Source organism: Tamandua tetradactyla, chromosome 5 (assembly GCF_023851605.1).
Source record: "Tamandua tetradactyla isolate mTamTet1 chromosome 5, mTamTet1.pri, whole genome shotgun sequence".
In the NCBI taxonomy this organism is placed as follows: Eukaryota; Metazoa; Chordata; class Mammalia; order Pilosa; family Myrmecophagidae; genus Tamandua; species Tamandua tetradactyla.
This window is the reverse complement of record NC_135331.1, coordinates 140,504,799-140,526,972: the sequence shown is the minus strand read 5'-3', so window position 1 is coordinate 140,526,972 and position 22,174 is coordinate 140,504,799. Positions and strand designations below refer to the sequence as shown.

Sequence of the window (22,174 nt, the reverse complement as noted above, 5' to 3'; positions counted from 1 at the left end):
TTATTCTTGCTATAGGATATATCTTATAAATTTATTAGATATAAAATATATCTTAAAAGTCGTTGCAGGCTCAATTCTCTTTTCTGTGTTAGTATTTCTTGTTGTGTCAGTACCACTAAGAATTGACTCATGGAAGTTGCTTGAAAAATTAAAAAATTAATTTCAATGAATTCATTTTTAGAAAGAGACCATGTCAAATGGCTTCTATGTTTTCTTTGCAGAGTTCAGGTATTCATTTTCCTTGGATTGTTATTTAGACTTAATTCCCTTCCCTTTCATGTTTATAAAGGAAAAAGAAAAGATGATTATTAGCCAAAAACTCATTAGGGAATTTTCAACCTGTGCTATGCTAGATTTTTGACTCCTGTGTAACTTCCTGTAGATAAAGAGAACATTGTGAATCCATTTATTTCAATAGACTCTTTGAAATAAGCAATACAGATAAATGTAGACTTTTGCTTTTCTAGTATATCACTCCTAGACATATTTAGCCTAACTAGATTTACCCGAATTGTTACCCTATGCTTCTTTCTTCATTATATGGCAAAAATGTTTGTGCCCTTGCTTTATGTTATATTCATTTTAAATACAAACTATATTTTAATTGAAATGGTAGGTGTATATTTGTAAACTAATTTGAACTAAAAAGCATTATCTGGCTTACGATACTGTTAAATTTCTTTTGCTATGACTGATAAAATAAAAAATTCATAATCAAAATTCTAATTATAAAATCTCTCCTAATTTTGTTTACCCACTGCTGCATGTGATATTTTCTGTGTAAATGAGTAATAAGCCATCCTATGAGACCCCGAAAATATGCTTCTTATTAAAATGTATTTTTGTCTTTATTTTGTTTTGTTTTGTTATTAATTCATTGTCTAACAACTTAGGATAATAAAATGTGAACTGTTCAGGTGGTCATTTTAGACACACTTTGCCAAAAAGGTGTATGATAATCAGTACTACCAGTAATTTAACTTGAAAAAAGCTTACTTCTTCCTAATTCTCCCTCACTCCCTTAGAGACAGTCATTGAGATTACTGTTCTTTTCAAGCTTTCACTAGTAATAACAGGATGATGGGAATCTTTTCCCTAGAGCTTATTCATTATAACCATGAAAGAAACCAGACACACTTCAAAAATGTGGATGTGGAAGTTGGGACATATTTCAGAGACAGGGCTCAGAGGGGCATCTCTTTTTATTTTATTTTTTTAAATTCTGGCACGCTTCCTTTTATGTACTACAATTATAATTAAATTAATCGTAATATACTGTAACTTTAATGGATTTCGTAACTTTTTAAAATAATAGACTAGAACTGTTTTTTGGTTTGTTTTTTTTTTTAATTTGATACAGCATGATTGTTTCCCAAGTCTTAGCAACATTTTAAAAATTCCAATCTGGGAAGTGTTTTTGGTGGACATAGGCAATAATGATTGACTCAAAGGAGAATTGAATTGTTAGAGATACAGAAAATAGTTTTGAATTTAAGAATTTCTAGCACTAGAAATTAAGTGGGTGGAAAAAAATTGGAAGAGGATATCATAATTCAGAAAAAGATTTTAAAAATAAAATTTAAAGTAGTTTATCCATAATCAAAAAAGTATGTTGAGATTAATGCTTTGCCAAATGATATTATTGAATTCTTCCAGAAATATGTTCATATATATCCAGTTTTAATTTTTTTAATTTTGCCTTTTAGGTCTGGTGCTCCCTCCCCATTAAGTAAGGTAAGTTGTTATGTATTCTCTTTTATGTTAGTTTTTCAGTCCAATGTCGTATGGCAGTATCTACTTAGTCCTCTATTTGGACTAAATTTTTTTTAAGTCAGAGAAATTTCCATTCATTTATATTGCAATTGAAAACAGAGAATGTGATGTTTTACTGGTTACAAAGCAGCTTCTCATACATTGCATCACAGCATTATGAGATAGGAGAAGCAGATGATATTATATGTGTTTTATTGATAGAGAAATCAATTGCAATTGGATGTCTTTCCTCAAGTATACCTTTTATACAACCTATTATAATTTTATTAACTCCATTTTCCCATCTATTTTTTAGCATGCTGATGAATACGTTTAATGTTATCAGTGATAAGAGATTTGTAGTTTATGTTTGTCAGTATATTTTTCAGGCACAACAGTAATAATTGTGCTCTTTCTTCTTTGGCACATTTCCATTATTTAACCACTGTCATTCCATATACTCAAATATATCATTACTGATAGCACTGGCAGTTCCCAGACACATTACACTATGCAATGCCTGGCTGGTGGCATGAGATTCCTTCTGGGAGCTCAATCAAATCAAAGAAAGAAATATATTAAAAAGTTCTCCCAGTGATTCTAATACAAAGTAGGTTTAAAAACCATTATGTCTCTGTGAAAAATTCTAGCATATGACTGCTAAGTAGGGACTGGTGATATATGGCATCCGTTGAGATAATCTGTTTCTACATTTTGGCCAAATCAAAATTTACTGACTTTATCTTTTTGTAATAACAATATTATTTTGGTACTATTTTCCTAGCTGTTTCTTCTCAGAGCTTGTTATTACAAAGCAACTTTTACTGAGCTTCTGTAGCTCTCCATGTCTGCTTTTTTTGTGGATGGGATTTGTCATTAAGTTCTCAATGCATTTTTTTCCTCAGTGTATTTTTCATAAATGTCACTTTCTTTTTTTTCCAAAAAGAATTCACAAATTTTATGTTGAAACCCAGTAATATTGTATTTTAGCATGAATATATTTTTGCTTTTTTATGGCTGATTGATTTTAATCTTTAATTTTTTATTGATATATATTAAACATTCACATGCCATGTAATCATCCAAAGTGTACGATCAGTGGTTCACAAAATCATCATATAGGTGTGCATTTATCATCACAATTGATTTTTTTTCTTTTGTTGTGAAAAATGACATATATTCAAAAAAGCAATAATTTCAAAGCACATTGCAACAATTAGTTGTAGAACAGATTTAAGAGTTTGGTATGGCTTACAATTCCACAATTTTAGGCTTTTAATTCTAGCTGTTCTAAGGTATTGAAGGCTGAAAGAAATATCAATATATTGATTCAGCAATCATACTCATTTGTTAAACCCAACCTTCTCTGTATAGCCCCACCATCACCTTTGATTTTTCTCCCACTCTTTAGGGGTATTTGGGCTATTCCCAGTCTAACTTTTTCATGTTGGAAGGGGCTGTTGATAACATGGGATAGGGGAATGGAACTAGTTGAGGGTTGGTCTCTCTGCATTTCAGAACTTATCTGGTCCAGGGACATATCTGGAGGTTTTGGTTTCTGGAAAGTTACCCTAGTGCATGGAACCTTTGTAAAATCTTATATAATGTCCTAGATGTTTTTTAGGATTGGCTGGAATGGTTTTGGTTGGGATTTGGCAAGTTATGATAGGTAGTAATGCCTAACTGAATCTTGCGTAAAAGTGACCTCTAGTGTAGCCTCTCGACTCTATTTTAATTCTTTCAGCCCCTGATAACTTATTCTTTACACTTCTTTTCCCCTTTTTGGGATCCCACAGTTCCAGGACCAGGCTCATATCTGGGAGTTCATAAACATCACTCTCTAAGCTTATTTACATGTGTTGGTTAAAATAAACAATTTCACCATTTTTTACAGAAGTTGTCAATGTATCTATGTAAATTAACTTTAGTTAGCAAATTCAATTTCCTGGATAAACTTGTTTTCTACTTGGAAATGTTGAATTTTTGGTAAATAGATAAGCTTGAGTTGATGTTTTCTGAGCAACAATATCCATGCCATTCATGTGTTTTCTTCCTTGAAGTGCTCAATGCCTGGCACTTGTGTATCTACTGAATTTAACTTCTTGATTAGTTATATTCTTGGCCAAATATACATTAGACAAATATTATTTAATTCTGAGAATCCCTATAAATTTCTTATCTCCTCAGTCCTTTTCCTTATATAATTCTTGAACAAATTCCTTTGAGTTTGATCTATTGAAATCAGATGCCCAGCTTGACAGCCCTTAGTTGGTTTTACTATTTAGGTATTTTACTTCCTGTTATATCTCATTTCCACTTAAACAACTATAGATCAATAGACTTACTATGCATAACAATAAAAAATTTAGCTCAGTAACTCTCCCAATTCTATTTTCTTTTACCTGGTATCCTTAATTCTCCATGTATTCACAAGAGAAATATTAATGGAATATCTCAAACAAGTCTATTGATCTATAGTTGTTTAAGTGGAAATGAGATATAACAGGAAGTAAAATACCTAAATAGTAAAACCAACTAAGGGCTGTCAAGCTGGGCATCTGATTTCAATAGATCAAACTCAAAGGAATTTGTTCAAGAATTATATAAGGAAAAGGACTGAGGAGATAAGAAATTTATAGGGATTCTCAGAATTAAATAATATTTGTCTAATGTATATTTGGCCAAGAATATAACTAATCAAGAAGTTAAATTCAGTAGATACACAAGTGCCAGGCATTGAGCACTTCAAGGAAGAAAACACATGAATGGCATGGATATTGTTGCTCAGAAAACATCAACTTAAGTTTATCTATTTACCAGGATATATATTATTAACTGCTCTTCTTAAAAATAAACCAGTCCAGAAAAATAAGTGTATAGATTTGTTTAACTTCTTTAGTTTTATCTTATTGAGATATCTTCAAGTTCTTGTGACTTGAATTATGTTTGTAAATTATTTTTTGCCATCTATGAATTATTTTGGAAGTTAGACAACATCACATGAAGTCTGTTTAGGAGAAGAAGAAAAAAGAATGGCCTGGGTTTTATAGCAATTCCTACAAATTGATAATTATAAAAAATTTTGACAGCTGGTAAGATCGTTCCTACTCAGGGAATGCATTTAGCTTTTATTTTAATACATGAATAGAAGTCACTGGCCAAGTATTTTTACATTAATTTATATAAACTATCTTTAACTTTAAAATTTGAGATTTGTTTTTTCCGATGTTAATTATTTATTAAAATTCTTACTCTCAAATTTTCTTAAGTTTTTTCTCCCATAGGAGTTACCAAGCAGTTGCTGGGAACATGACTTATGAGTAAAGAAGTCCTATTACTCTATGTTCTGTAGATTCAAATTTGATACAGTGTTCTGTGCGTCTTCACTTACAGTCTTCTCCAGCCACTACTGTTACGTCTCCTAATTCTACACCAGCTAAAACTATTGACACATCCCCACCAGTTGATTTATTTGCAACTGCATCTGCGGCTGTTCCAGTCAGGTCAGTTAATGAGTGTGCATTGATTTGTTTATTACTATTTTGATTAGATTTCTCTTTATTCTTATGTACTGTACCCAGATGATTTCACAAAATGAAATCTAATTCTATTAACCTGTGAAATTTGAGCTATTTTTGATACATTCGTTATTTTTTTATGCAGGTTTGGGTTATTTTTTTATACGAGTTAATAGGCCTGTACCTGTCAAAGTATTTGGAAAAATCTAAACTGCAGAAATTACTCTGTTGCTCACACATTTGCAAAAAGAAATGGAAGATTGATGTTTCCATATCAGCTTTTCCTGAAATGGGCTGCTGTGGGAAATGATTTCTAAAATTAATTTCTTCCTATGGGTGTCTTCAAGTACTCTAAAAACAAAATAAAAACACTACAGTTGTAGGTCAAGTAGCTGGTACATGTGATGAATTAAAACTCTGGTGGGAGGAAGAGACTCTAGAATATTCCTAACCAGTTTTCATGACACCTATAGGTCAGAGCAGGGATGAGAAAGAGGGAAATGAACAAAAATTTTGTGAAAGCCTGGGGCTGCCTAAAATGAAAACTGCAGCGCATAGGATCGCTTCCTCAAATAATAATTTTGAGTCACCTCTTTGTTTGCTTCTTTTGTCTTGAAAGAGTTCTCGTCTCATTCCATAGCATCTGTGACTCTGATTATGAATGCCCTATATTTGGAGACTGAATTTTAAACTAAGCACTGAGTATCTAAATATTGTACTCATGTGCGATTTGCTCTCTACTTGCTTAGTTCTGCTTTTGCTCTTTATTTGCTTAGTTCTGCTTTTTATAATAGCAAGCTTAGTACTAACCAAGTCTTTACCGTTGTTACTACTCTAAGGTAAATCTCTTCTAATAAAAGGTTTGATTCAGGGCTTAATAAAAAATGTTTGTCCTATTCTGGTACCAATTATATTTATGAAATGGACATAAAAACCAGACAGTGTTTTTAGAGATTTTTAAACGTTCCCAAAAAGCCGCAGAACATTCTTCAAAAGATTGTTGTTTGTAAACCTAATATGTAAAAAAGATATAAAGATGGGGTGGAAAACCTAGTCCCTGTCAGCTTGGTGCCTGGTGTGGTGAACTTTAGGCCACTGCTTCTCAAACTTGAAAGTACACATGAATCACCTGGGCATCGTGTTAAGATGGAGATTCTGACTTATTAGATGTGGGTAGGCCTATTCTGCATTTCTGACAGGGTTCCAAGATGATGCTGTTTGGGAACCACACTTAGAATAAAAAGATTCTAGGCCCCTCCTTGTACCTTCTCAGATGGAGGAACTTAGAAAACTATTTTTAGGTGAGACCTCTTGCAAGCACATCTGATATATTGTAATCTAATTTAGAAAAAAAGATGTGCGTGATTAATTTTTCACTTCAGGTATTCTCTGCTTTATAAATAAATTCATCCCAGACATGAATTTTATTCAATACAAAAAGTTTTTCATAAAGGAAGGGCAAATTACAAATAATCTTCTTCCCTTTTAATATTTGGGATGTGTTTTAATATTTTAATTTTTGTGATGTATTTCCTTTATAACCAGTATTTTAAATACTACCTAATGGATATAAGCATATTTAAGAAAATATCCTCTTACTTTGAGGCATTTAGATTTTCCCTTTTAATTTCTGCTATATCATTTGTTAAGTGACACATTATTTTAAGTTTAAGATAATTTAACTGTCTTATCTGTGGAGCACCGGGGTCAGCAAACTATGGACCATGGGCCAGCTCACCACCTGCTTTTGTAAATACATTTGTATTGGAACAAGGCACACTCATTCGTTAGCGTATTGTCTTTGTCTGCTTTTGCACTACAATGGCAGAGTCAAGTAGTGATAGAGACTGGCCTAAAATCCTAAAATATTTACCACTTGTTCCTTTAAAAAAAATTGCCAGTCCTTGTCATAGCATAATGTATGGTTACTTGCTGTCATATTCCCCCAAATATTATTTTGACATTTTTTGCATTAAAAATACCCAAAAATATTTTTGGTTTTTTTTTTCATCTCTTTATTCAAAAGCACCATTATACTTTAAAATTTTTAAACCTGATTTTCAAGTTACACTTTCCTTTCAGCACTTCTAAACCGTCCAGTGATCTCCTTGACCTCCAGCCTGACTTTTCCTCTGGAGGGGCAGCAGCGGCAGCAGCACCAGCACCCGTGCCACCTTCGGGAGGAGCCACTGCATGGGGAGGTGAGTGGGGTCCAAGTGTGATTTTTCTAGTCACTTTATTTAGCCTTTAATTTTTATGTTTACCAGCCTGGTTATTCAAAATGGTGTCAGAAACTGGAAGAGAAAATGCTCAGGATGGAATCTACTGTGAGATAAATGCAGAGACAGAGAAATCACCTAGAATACAGTTAGGTTTTCAAGTAGTGGTATGGTTTTTATTTTAAAAGTTAGAGAAAAGAAGCTTGGGACAGACAAGCTTCAGGGAAGATGGCAGAGTAGGGAGTTCCAGGACTCAGTCGTTCCACTAAAACCACTGTTAAACAGATACTAACTGCCTAAAACAACTATTTTGAAATCCCAGAGGCCAGAGGGACAAGCAGGAAGAAAAGACTGATAAATTACCATAGAGATCTATAAATGGCTCTCTCCATGTGGTGGCTACTGGTGACCATTCCCTATCCTCACCACAAGTTGTCTTGGGGTCCAGTCCCTGGCTAGCTGCTAATGACAGAAAAGGATAGAAAAATCCTCTTTCCCAAGAATAAGGGTATACACAGCCAGTCACTGATCATGATTAGTGGATTCAGATCACTGGGTTCTCAGCTCTGAGGGAAACTATTGTTTCAACCACCGCAGACAAAGATGGAAGCAGCCACTGTTTCACCCCTCCCTGGACAGGGGCAGAGTCAGTGGAGATTTTAAGACAAAGAGCTTCTTTAGGGCTGTGGGAGACATTTAGCTGCAGGGCTGCCTTTACTAGGCAGCCCAGGAAAGCTCAGCTTTGGGGAGCTGTGGAAGAAGATTTTGCCTCCCTTCCTGATCTCCTCAAAAGCCTGCCAGCCAATGTGGGACAGAAATCCTAGAATGAGCTGAGACTCAGCATCAAGGGATTGAGAGAACCTTCTCAACCAAAAGGGGGAAGAGTGAAATGAGACAAAGTGTCAATGGCTGAGAGATTCCAGAGTGGAGAGGTTAACCTGGAGGTTATTCTTATGCATCAAGTAGATATCATCTTGTTATTCAAGATGTAATGGAGAGGCTGGAGGGAACTGCCTGAAAATGTAGCTGTGTTCCAGTAGCCTTGTTTCTTGAGGATGATTGAATAATGATATAGCTTTCACAATGTGACTGTGTGATTGTGAAAACCTTGTGTCTGATGCTCCTTTTATCTACCTTGTCAACAGACGAGTAGAATATATGGAATAAAAATAAATAATAGGGGGAACAAATGTTAAAATAAATTTAGTTTGAAATGTTAGGAATCAGTGAAAGCGAGGGGTAAGGGTTATGGTAGGTATAATTTTTTTTTCTGTTTTCATTTTATTTCAGTTTCCTATTGTCTTTTTATTTCTTTTTCTGAATGGATGCAAATGTTCTAAGAAATGATGAATATGCAACTAAGTGATGATATTGTGAATTACTATCTATGTTAATTTTTATTTCATTTGTTGATTTTTTTAATTAATAAATAAATATTTTAAAAAACGCCTGCCAGCATCAAATTCAGAGAGGTCTGTCTCTTAGGAAACAAAGGGGACAACCAAACTCCTGTAAGCAGGCGAACCCCAAAACAGCTAACAAATAAAAGCCCGGGACAAGAAAGAAACCCTATAAAACAGGAAAAATCCTGGACACTACATTTGCCTTGCGTAGACCTTCCTAGTAGGAGGGCCGAAGCTCAAGAAAATCTTTGTCTTATCACCAGCTGGTTACAAAACCAAAACCAGACATCCCAGGGAGTACATCCCAGAGTTAACATTTCAAAATATTAAACTTTACAGTGTACAACAAAACAGTACAAGACAAAGAAACAGGAAATGTTTGTCTGTCCAAAGGAAGAGGATAAAAATACAGAAAACACCAATGAAGAAGATAAGAATGTGGACAGACCAAACAAAGCCCTTAAAAAAATAATCTTAAAAAGACTCAAGGAGAAGAAGGAAAGAACATAGAAATAATTAAAGGATATCAGGAAGACAATGAATGAGCAATATGAGAAATTTAGTGAAGAGATAAAAGATTTTTAAGGGAACCAAACAGAACTACTGTAGTTGAAGACCACAATAAATGAAATGAAGGATGTCAAGCAGGGTTGCAAGAGCAGATTGGGGCTGGCAGAAGAAAGAATCAATAAACTTGAAGACAAGAACTTAAAATGAGTCAGGCTGAGACAGAAAGGAAAAAGCAATAGTAAAAAGGAAAATAGCCTGAGAGAACCATGGGATACCATCAAGCACACCAATATACACATTATGGGAGTTCCACAAAGAGAAGAAAGAGAGAAGGGGGCAGAAGAAATAGTCAAAGAAATAATGACAGAGAACTTCCCAGTCTTAGCAAAAGACATAAATATGCACATCCAAGAAGCTCAGAGAGCACCAAACAAAATAAACATGAAGAAAAACACACCCCTGTCATATACTGATTACAACATCAAATAAAAAAGCAAGGAGAGAGTTCTGAAAACAGCAAGAGAAAAACAGTGTTACCTGCAAGGGCGATCCAATTAGATTGAGTGCTCATTTCTCATCAGAAACCGTGGAGGCAAGAAGGCAGTGGATTGAAACATTTAAAGTACAAAGGAAAAAAACTGCCAGCCAAGAAATTTGTACCCAGTGAGACTATCTTTCAAAATTGAAGGATGTATTAAAACAGTCTAAGATAAAAGTTGAGGCAATTCATCACCACTTGACCTACCCTAAAAGCAATGCTAAAGGTAATTTTTCAGATTGAAAAGAAAAGACGCTAGATGTGGTTCAAAGCAGCATGAAGAAATAAAGAACTGTGGGAAAGGTAACCATTTAGGTACTGATAAATGTCAGTATTATTGTATTGTATTGTTTGGCATGGAATTCTGCTTCTTACTTCCCATGGGTGCTAAAATGCAAATGCATAAAAAGCAATGATAAATCTAGGTTTTGGGACATGCAAAAGATATAAGCGATAACAAGTACAAAAAAATACTAGGGGCCATAGGGGTATAGGAAAAGTAGATGTGCATCCTCCTGAAGTTAAGTTGGTATCAAAATTTTAAATGTAAATGGGTTAAATTCTCCAGTCAAAAGGCAGAGATTAGCAGAATGGATTTAAAAGCATGACCTACCTATATACTGTCAGTAATAGAATCACCTAAAGTCAAAGATACAAGTAGGTTTAGAGTGAATGGATGGAAAAATATATACCATGCAAGTAATAACAAAAAGAGAGCTGAGGTGGCTGTGCTAATATCAGATAAAATAGACTTTAAGTCAAAACAGTTATGAGTGACAAAGATGGTCATTGCATAATAACAGTGACAATTATAAATATATATGCACCTAAGAGCAGAGCCCCAAAACATATGAAGCAAATACTGGCAGATTTGAAGGGAGAAATCTGTGGTTCTACATTAATAGTAGAAGACATTAACAGACCACTCTTAATGATGGATAGAACATCTCATCAGAAAATAAATAAGAGAAACTACAAAATTTGAATGGTACACTAAGTCCACCACACATAACACATGTTTGGACACTGCACCCAAGGAAAACAGAAAACATACTTCTTCTCAAGTACACATGGATCATTCTCCAGAATAGGCCGTATGTTGGGTCACAAAACAAGTCTCAACAAATTCAAAAATATTGAAATCATACAATGTGTATTCTCTGATCACAGCAGAATGAAGCTAGAAATCAATAACAGAAGGAGAAATGGAAAATTCACAAGTGCATGGAAATTAAAGAACATACTGTTAAGCAGTGGGGTAAAGAACAAATCAGAAATGAAATCTGGAAATATCTTCACGTGAATAAAAATGAAAATACAGCATACCAAAACTTATAGAATGCGATGAAGGCAGTGCTGAGTTGGAAATTCACAGTCCTAAATGCTTACATTAGAAAAAGAAGAAACACTTCAAGTCAGAGACCTAAATTCAAAACTGAAAGAATAAAAAAAAGAAGAGCAAACTAAACCCAAAGGGAGCAGAAGAAAGGAAATAGCACCTATCAGTGGCAGATAAGTGAAACAGAAAACAAGAAATAATAGAATCAATAAAACCTAAAGTTGGCTCTTTGAAATGGTCAATAAAACTGACAAACCTGGGTGCATGGGTGGTTAAGTGGTAGAATCTCATCTGCCATGTGGGAGACCTGGGTTCGATTCCCAGACCATACACCTGAAAAAAAAATTAACAAACCTTTAGCTAGATCAATAAAGCAAAACAGAGAAAGAGTACTAATAAAGAAAATCTGAAATGAAAGGGTGACAATGCTATTGACCTTGTTGAAATAAAAAGGACTCTATATTTCTAGAGGACCTCTTTTGTCACTCAAATGTGGCCTCTCACTCTCTAAGCCCAATTCTGCAAGTGAAATCATTGCCCTCCTCTCTATGTAGGATGTGATATCCAGGGGTGAAAGTCTCCCTGGTGGCATGGGAGATGACTCCCAGAGATGAGTCTGGCCCTGGTACTGTGGGATCAACAATTCCATCCTGACCAAAAGGGGGAAAAAAGTGCAACAAATTAAGTATCAGTGGCTGAGAGAGTTCAAATAGAGTCAAGAGGCTACTATGGAGGTTGCTTTTGTGCAAGCTGCAGTTAGATATTGCTACCTATCATAACTTACCAAACCCCAACAAAAACCATTCCTGTCATAGGGCAATATATACGATTCTACAAAGGTTCCATGCAGGAGGGTAACTTTCCAGAAAACTACAACTTCCACATGGGTCCCTGGACCAGATAAATCCTGAAACCTAGAGCGCCCACCTCTCCAGAATATCAGATAGTTCCATCTCCTGACCCCCAACCCCCCCAACATGAAAAAGGTAGAATGGCATAGCCCAAAAATCCCTAAAGAATGGGAGAAAGATCAAGGTGACAGTGGAGTTGTGCAGAGGAGGTAGGGTTTAACAACCGAGTATGGTTGCTGAATCATTGTATTGATATTTCTTTTAGTCTCCAGTATCCCAGCAACTAGGAATAAAAGCCTAAAATTGTGGAATTGTAACCCATACCAAACTCTGAAGTCTGTTCTATAACTAATTGTTGTACTGTGCTTTGAAATTTATTGCTTTTTTGTATAGGAGTTATTTTTCACAAAAAAAGAAAAAAAAGTGGTGATTAAAAAAATACATATTCCTTCTAGCCTCCAATGTTCTGGACCAGCTAGAAGGAAAAATATGAGATGTTGGTATGGTAGCCCATGACAAACTCTGGGATCTGTCATATAACTACTTATTGAAGAGTGCTTTGAAAACTATTGCTTTTTTCTTTGCTTTGAATATATGTTGTATTATACAATAAAAAAGTTTTATTAAAGAAAAGACTCTAAGAGAATACTGTGAATAACTGTATACCAAAAATAAGATAACCTAGATGAAATGGACAAATTGTTAGAAGTACACAAACTACCTACCTTGACTTAAGAAGATGGACAATCTCAACAAACCAATTACTGGTAAAGAATCAATGAAAAACCTCCCAACAAAGAAAAGTTCAAGGCCAAATGGCTTCACTGGAGAATTCTACCAACTGTTTCAACTACTCCAATTCTGCTCAAATTCTTCCCCCAAAATTGAAGAACTGGAAACATTCCTTAGATCGTTCTACAAGGCCAACATCACACTCATCCAAAGCTAAATAAAGATACCACAAGAAAACTAAAGACCGATATCTCTTACAAATATAGATGCAAAAATATTCAACAAAATACTAGCAAACTGAATCCAATAGCACATTAAAAGAACAAATACACAGTGATCAGGGGAAATTTATCCCTGGTAGTCAAAGTTGGTTCTACATAAGAAAATCAATACATACTATACACATTTAACAGAATTAAGGAAAAAAAAAACATGATCATCTCAATTGATGCGGAAAAGGCATTTGACAAGATACAGCAACCTTTCTTGATTAAAGTCACTTAGAACAATAGGAATAGAAGGAAACGTCCTCAACATGATAAAGGGCCTACAGTTGGCATCCTACTTAATGGTGAAAGACTGAAAGATTTCCCTTTGAGATTAGAAACAGGACAAGAAGGCCCACTGTCTCGTTCTAACTAGAGTATGTAGGTAAAAAAAAAGAAAAAAAGAAAGAAAAGGTATCCAAATTGGAAAGGAGGAATTAAAACTTTTCCTAATTTGCAGATGATATGATCCTATATATAGAAAACCCTGAAAAGTCCACAAGACGCTCGTAGAGCTAATAAATGAATGCAGAGAAGTAGTAAGGTACAAGATCAACACCAAAAAATCAGTAATTTTTATATACACCATCAATGGACAGTTGGAAGAAGGAATCGAGAAAAAAATTCCATTCACAATAGCAACTAAAAGAATCAAATATCTAGGAACAAATCTAACCAAAGATATGAAGGACTTGTATATAGAAAACTGCAAAGTATTGTTAAATCACAGAAAATCTAAATAAATGAAAGAACATTCCATGTTCATGGACTGAAAAACTAAATCTTATTCTCGCAAGCAGTGGAGACAACAAATCATTTTTGGGGCTCACCCCTGTGAAGCTTATTCCTGCAAAGGAGAAGCTAAGCCTGCTGATAATTATGCTTAAGAGTCACCCCCAGACTACCTCTTTTGTTGCTCAGATATGGCTTCCCTCTCTAAGCCAACTTGGCAGTTGAACTCACTGCTCTCCCCACTCCTCGGGCAGGACATGACTTCCAGGGTGCAAATCTCCCTGGCATTGTGGGACCTGCCTCTTGGGGATGAGCTGGGACCTGGCATCATGAGAATGACAACACTTTATTGACCAAAAGGGGGAAGAGAGAAATGAGACAAAATAAAGTTTCAGTAACTGAGAGATTTAAAACAGAGTCAAGAGGTTATCCTGGAGGCAATTCTTATGCATTTTATATATATATCCCTTTTTAGTTAATGGTATATTGTAGTGGCTACACAGAAGTTCCTGAAACTGTTGAACTGTGTTCACTAACCTTGATTCTTGAAGAGGACTGTATAAATATATAGCTTTTACAATGTAACTATGTGATTGGAAAGCCTTGTGTCTGATCTCCTTTTATCCTGGGTATGGAAAGATTAATAAAAAAAATTAAGAATAAAAAATAAATACTAGGGGAAGATAAAGGGGAACAGTTGGGTAGATTGAAATGTTGTTGGTCAGTGACAGGGAGGAGTAAGGGGTATGGGTTGTATGAGTTTTTTTTTCTTTCTGGAGTGATGCAAATGTTCTAAAAATGATCATGGTGAATGATACATGACTATGTGATGAAAAAAAAGAATTGAAAATATTGCCTATACTATATGGGGTGTAGAGAATGTGTTGTCACTAGAAAATAATTAACTTTGCATTGTCTTCTTGGGGAACCACTAATTTCTTACTCTAAGAAATTCAGTGTTTGAGAACATGTTTATAGGGCTTACCTCTCTGCAAACATGTTAAATCAACCCTAAATAGAGTAGACACTCAATTAATACATGTGAAATTATTGAATGTTTTAAACTATGACATATTGAATATTTTATATTGAAAGTGACAAATATTTATATTAATAAACCTCTTTAAAACTTTTTTAAAAAGAAAGACTAAATATTGTTAAGTTGTCAATACTACTCAAAGCAATTTATAGATTCACACCACTCCAAATCAAAATTCCAGCAACCTTCTTTGTAGAAATAGAAAAGCCAGTCATTAAATTTATATGAAAGGGCACGGGGTCCTCAAATAGCAACAGACAACTTGAGAAGTTTGAAGTTGGAGAATTCACACGTTCTGATCTTAAAACTTATTACAATGCCACAGGAATCAAAACAGCATGGTGCTGGCACATGGATGTATATATATAGACCAATGAAATAGAATTGAGAGCCCAGAAATCAACTGTAACATTTATGGTAAACTGATTTTTTAAAGCAGGTTTATTGGGATATATTCACATATCATACATTGCATCTAAAGTGTACGTCAGTGACTTTTAGTATATTCACAGAATTGTACATTCATCACCACAATCAATTTTATAATATTTTTATTACTCCAAAAAGAAAAGCCACATACCCCTTAGCAGTCACCACTCAATCCTTCTATCCTTCCCCAGCCCTTCATAACTACTAATCTATTTCTATTTCTACAGATTCATTTACATTTACATGTGATATCATTGGAATCATACAATATGTAATACCTTATTCTGGGTTCTTTCACTTAGCATAATGTTTTCAAATTATTTTTTTATTGGAGAAGTTGTAGGTTTACTGAAAAGTCATGTGAAAAATAAAACATTCCCGTACACCTTCCTATTGTTCATACTTTGCATTGTGTGGTATGTTTGTTACAAATTGATGAAAGAATATGAAAATAATAATGTTAACTACAGTCAATAGCTTACATTGGGTATAACTTTTCCCATATAGCATCCTAATAACACATTTTATTAGTGTTGTACATTTGTTATAATTCATGAAAGAACATTCTTATATATATGCTACTATATATGTAGTAGGCTCCCAGTCTCCATCATCTATAACAGGGTTCACTGTGTTATTCAGTCCAATCTTTTATCCTCTTTCATTCTGGTAACATACACAATCCAGAACATCCCCTTTCAACCACATTCACATACATAATTCAGCACTGTTATTACACTCACAATAGCATGCTACCAGTAAAACCATACATTTCCAAATGGTTACAATCAACCTAAATAGAAATTCTGTACATATTAAGCATCAGCTCCCCATCCTGTACCCCCATTTTACTCCTCATAACCTATTTCTAGATTCTGAGTTTACTTCTCATGGTTAGTCTGTATCGATAAGATCATAATATTTTTCCTTTTATGTCTGGCTTATTTCACTCACCATAATGTCCTCAATGTTTATCTGTGTTGTTGCTATACATCAAGACTTCATTCCTTTCTTCAACTGCATAATAGTCCATCATCTGTATATATACATTTTGTTTATGCATTCATCTGTTGATGGGCATATGGGTTACTTCCATCTTTTGGCAGTTGTGAATAATGCCACTATGAACATCAGTGAGCAAATGTCTATTTGAGTCCCTGCTTTCAGTTCTTCTGGGTATACACCAGTAGTGGGATTGCCAAATATTACAGTAATTCTATATTCAAATTCCTGAGGAACTGTCAAACTGTCTTCCACAGTGGCTGCACCATTTTACATTCCCACTAGCAGTGAAGTGTTCCTATTTTTCCATATCCTATCCAACACTTATAGTTTTCTGGTTTTTTAATAGCATCCATACTAGTAAGTGTAACATGATATCTCATTGTAGTTTTGGGTTGCATTTCCCTGGTAGCTAGTATGTTCAGCATCTTTTGCTGTGCTTTTTTTCAGCCTTTTGTATTTCTTCTTTAGAGAAATGTCTGTCCAAATCTTTTGCCCGTTTTTAATTGGGTTGTTCTTCTTTTTATTGTGGATATTCTGGATATTAAAGCCCTTAGTGGCCATATGGCTTCCAAATATTTTCTCCCATTGAGTAGATTGTCTTTTCCCTTTCTTGTGAAATCCTTTAATTACAGAGGTATTCGATTTTGAGAAGGTTCCATTTATCCATTTTTCTTTTGTTGATTGTGCATTGGGTGTGAAATCTAAGAAACCATTGCCTACCTTAAGATCTTGAAGATACCTCCCTATATTTTTTCCAAGAATTTTATAGCCCAGGTTCTAATATTTATAGTCCAGGTTCTTATATTTATGTATTTTATCCGTTTTGAGTTAACTTTTGTATAAAGTGTGAGATAGGGGTCCTCTTTCATTTTTACTGCTATGGATATACAGTTCTCCCAAGACCATTTGTTGAAGAGACTGTTCTTCCCCAGTTGAGTGAACTTAGCAGCCTTATCAAATATCAACTTGCCATAGGTATGAGGGTCTGTTTTTGGACTCTCAATTCGATTCCATTGGTCAATATATCTATCTTTATGCCAGTACCATGCTGTTTTGACCACTGTAGCTTTGTAGTATATTTAAAGTTAGGAAGTGTGAGTCTCCCAACTTCTTTCTTCTTTTTCAAGATATTTTTGCCTATTCAGGGCCCCTTACCCTTCCAAATAAATTTGACAATTGGTTTTTCCATTTCTGCAAAGTAAGCTGTTGGAATTTTAATTGGGATCATGTTGGATCTGTAAATCAATTTTGGTAGAATTGGCATCTACCAATATTTAGTCTTCTAATCCATGAACACAAATGTCCTTCTATTTATTTAGGTCTTCTTTGACTTCTTTTAGCAATGTTTTATAGGTTTCTGTGTATAAGTCCTTATATCCTTGGTTAGATTTATTTCTGAATATTTTATTCTTTTGATTGCTATTATAAATGGAATTTTTTTTATTTCCTCCTAGATGGCTCATTGCTAATGTATAGAAACCCTGCTGATTTGGGGGTGTTGCTCTTGTACCCTGCCACTTTGTTGAACTTATTTATTAGCTCCGGTAGCTTTGTATGTGTCTTGGAGTAGGTCTCTTAGGTCCACTATAATTTATTCTGTTTGTAGTATATTGCACTTCTTGAACATGTATATTTATGTCTTTCATAAGAGTTGGAAAATTCTGGACTATTATTTCCTCAAAAATTCTTTCTGCTGCTTTTTCCTTCTCTTTTCCTTCTAGGACACCCATGATGTGCATGTTTTATGCTTCATGCTGTCAATCCAATCCCTGAGAAGTTTTCCAAAATTCTTTTCTCTATCTGTTCTTCTGTCTATAAGATTTCGATTATCCTGTCTTCTAGTTCAATGATTATTTCTTCTCCCCGTTCACACCAGCCAGAGTATGCCTCTAGAGTATTTTTAATCTCTTTTATTGTGCCTTTCATTCTTATAAGTTCTGTTACATTTATTATTATATTTTCAAATTCTTCTTTATGCCCACACAGTGTCTTCTTGATATGCTTTCTCTCTTTAACCATATTTGTCTTCATCTCCTTGAATTAATTTAGGAGATTTGTTTGAACATCTTTGATTAATTGTTCCAAATTATTTTTCTCATCCAAAGTTTTAATTTGTTTCTTTGGCTGGGCCATATCTTCCTGTTTTTTAGTGTGTCTTGCTGATGTCTAGGCATCTGATTATCTTTGGTGAGTTTGTTCCAAAGGTCAGTTTCTCTCTCTTGCCTTGGATTTTAGTGTTGATTGGCTTTGTGTTAAGTCTCATCTTTGACAATTGGTTCAAGGTATTCTAGACTTTTAGAATAGCCCATGTTTAACTGATCAGATTTTTTTTCAGCTCTGCTTCCTCTGATTCTTGCCCAGAATATACGGTACAATTTTAAGATTGCACTATATGTGCAATAGTTTCACCCCAAAGAGAAAGTTTCCTTTCTTCTGTTCCTTCTCTGGAAATCTTGATCTGTTCTGTTGTTCCTGCTTTGCCTCTATAATTTCTTTTTACACTCCTTTCATTGTCCTTAGCTGCTTTTGCCTGGAGGGCAAGTTGTGGGAGGAGGATCACCCCGGAGAGGACTTTCTGAAGTTATTATTCCCCAGCCAAAACAGGGCGAGGGGCTCACAACTGGGTTGCAGACAATTCCAGAGAATCCTGGGGAAAGAAGCCAAAAGCCTTTGTGATAGTTCCCTGATATTGCACTTACCTGGCCTGCCCAGCTGATGCCACCCTTCAGTAAACTGTTCCCTGCACTCCTAAGGAAGCACTGTTGTTTTTAAACCTCCATAGCTTTCACCTCTGTCAAGGGCAGGATTGAAACAGTGTCTTCCAACACTTTTGTCCAGGATAGGTTGAAACAGTAGCTCAGAGTTGGGACCCAGAGATCCAAATTCACTAATAAAAAGCCATGATCAATGCACACCATGCCCCTTCTGCACACCACACCCCCCGTTCTTGAGAAAGAGGATTTTTATGTCCCTTTCTGACAGCAGCAGTGAGCCAGGGGCTGGATCCCAAAGCTGCCTGCCCCACGAGTGCCACTGCCTTGGAGAAAGCCACCCCTAGTTCTTTACCCCAGTTTATCCACCTCTTCTTCCACACTTTCCTGGGGCTGTGCTCATCTGGCATCTGGAGTATTAGGACAATTGTTTCAGGTAGTTCCTGCCTGTTTACTTCCTGTTTTAGTGGGGAAAAAAATGGCTTCTGGAGTTCCCTACTCTGCATCTTCACTGGAAGCTCCGGCCAACTGATTTTTAACAAGGTGGTAAAGACCACTCAATTGGGAAAGAATAGCCTCTTCAACAAATAATGCTAGGAAAACTGGATCTATATTTGTAAAAAAGGAGGATCCTTACCTCACACCATTTAAAAATCAACTCAAAATGGATCAAAGACATTAAAATATGAGCTAGAACTATCAATTCCTAGAAGAAAATATAGGGAAGCATCTTCAGGACCTTCTCTTAGGTAATGTTTTCTCAGACTTTACACCCAAAGGAGAAACAACAACAACAACATAAATAAATAAATAAATGGGACTTCATCAAAATTAAAAACTTTTGTGCCTCAAAGGACTTTACCATGAAAGTAAAATGACACACAATGGGAGAAAATATTTTGAAAGCACATATCTGATAAGGGATTAATATCCAGAATATAACCTTCAACTTAGCAACAAAAAGATGAACAACCCAATTTAAAAATGGGCAAAAGTCTTGGACATGTCTCCAAAGTAGATATACAAATGGCCAGAAAGTGCATCAACATCATTAGCCATCAGGAAAATGCAAAGCAAAGCCACATTCAAATACCATTTCACACCAAACATTGTCTGCTATTAAAAATTGATAGCAAGTGTTGAAGAAGATGCAGAGAAATAGGAACATTCATTCATTACTGACAGCAATGTAAAATGATGCAGCTTCTCTGGAAGACGTTTTGATGGTTCTTCAGAAAACCAAGTATAGAACTACCATATGACCTAGCCAAGCCACTACTAGGTATATACCCAAAGGAATTGAAAGCAGGGACTCAAACAGATATTTACACACTGATGTCAGGGTGGCATTATTCACAGTTGCTAAAAGATGGAAGCAATCGAATGTCCATCAACCAATGAATGGTTAAATAACGTTGTATATGCATACAATGGAATATTATTCAACTATAAAAAGTAATGAAAGTGTGATCCATGTAACAACATGGATGAACCTTGGAGACATCATGTTGAGTGAAATAAGCCTGACACAAAAGACAAATTTTGTATAATCACATTCATTTGAACCAATTAGAATAAGCAAACTCATAGAATCAGGATCTAGGATATAGGTTACCAGGGGTTGGGATAGGGATAGGAAATGGGAAGTTAAGGCTTAAAATGTACAAGAATCCTGTTCAGAGAGATGGAAATGTTTTGATAATGGACTGGTGATGGTAGCATAACATTTTGAACACAATTAATAGCACTGAAATATATATCTGGATATGATTAAAAGGGAAAATTTTAGCTTGCATAGGTGGTAACAGCATAAAATTTTTTTTTAAGTCTTTCCAAGTACAATACACAGTCAATGAGCCCTAGGTTAAACCATGAACCATAATGAATAGTAGAATTGTAAAAATGTGCTATTATCAATTTTAACTAATGATCCACACTAAAGCAGGGTATTGGTGTTGGGGTGGTGTGTAGGAATCCTATATTTTATGCATAATTGTTCTGTAAACATACAACTTTCTTAATTGAAAAAAATCTTAAAGGAACTTGGGTTTTGGGGGGAAGGGGTGTTATTTTTGTTTTGTTTTGGTTTGCTATTCTAAAGTTCTGATTAATTTTAGTAATATTGTCTAGAGATTCGAGTCTTAGGGTATTGAGACAGCATTTCTAATCTGTTTTGGTTAGTTGTAACACACTTCATGGATTCCTTTAGATGGTTTTATTCACATTGTGTTTGACTTTATGCAATTGAAATCTGGTACAGATTCTTATTTAAAAATCTGTACTAAACTGATTAACTTGAGAGGAATCACATATAAGTGCTTGTTCTCCTTTGATTCATGTGTCTCAGAAAAATACAGCTTCTATAAATATTTAACTGAAAATCATACTTAATACTAATCTAAAAATGTGTTTAATTACTGCATAATTCTCAAATCTAAATAGAATTTATTTTAAATACCTTGCTCTATTGCAGCAGACTATCAAAATAAAATTTTCAAAAAGTTAGCATACAGTGAAGAACAATGATAAAAGACTCAGTAACTTATTAATAAAGAAACCAATAATATGATAAAGCTAGTTCAAATTGCATTTTGAGGAATTGGATATTTATACCCATTTGAAAAGGAATGTTAGAATAAAATGGCAAGATTAGATACAAAACAGTTAATGTACTACAGAAAATAAAATCATAACCTTCAGGTTATCTTTTCTCCCAAACAGAAATTATTTGCATTTCTAGCAGACAACAACTATAACTTAACATAGAGTTTCAGAATTTAGTCCTTACTTCGCAGTAAATAGCAAAGTCAAACAAAGCTACATTCCCCTAGCAAATCAAATAATCCTTGGGTGGGCTTGTTAAACAATGTGTCATTATGATAGCAAAAGAAAATGCTGTATTGCTTGATTTATTCCAAGTTTGTTTTTTGTAACAAAATAAACAAGTATGATCAGTTTTAAAATAAAGTTGCTAAATGAAAAATATGAGCGTTTTTAATTTTGGAACTTTTCCATTTTAAATATTTTAATGTTCTCATACTGTCAAAGTGCTCATCCCCTAAGGCCTCAGCTGTCAGGTTTTTAAAATAAGTTTGTTCTTTCAACTTCATTTAACTTGAATTCAGTTGAC

At 34.7% G+C, this 22,174-nt stretch overlaps 1 protein-coding gene across 1 annotated transcript in view; it reads left to right on the top strand.

Moving 5' to 3' along the window:
* The window catches only part of SNAP91 (synaptosome associated protein 91), a 158,011-nt gene that overhangs the window by 87,688 nt on the left and 48,149 nt on the right, over positions 1-22,174 (top strand). Inside the window, exons 12-14 of the mRNA XM_077162350.1 lie at positions 1,707-1,734; positions 5,146-5,255; positions 7,353-7,471. Of these exons, the coding sequence (XP_077018465.1) occupies positions 1,707-1,734; positions 5,146-5,255; positions 7,353-7,471 (257 nt within the window). The remainder of the gene's footprint in view (positions 1-1,706; positions 1,735-5,145; positions 5,256-7,352; positions 7,472-22,174) is intronic.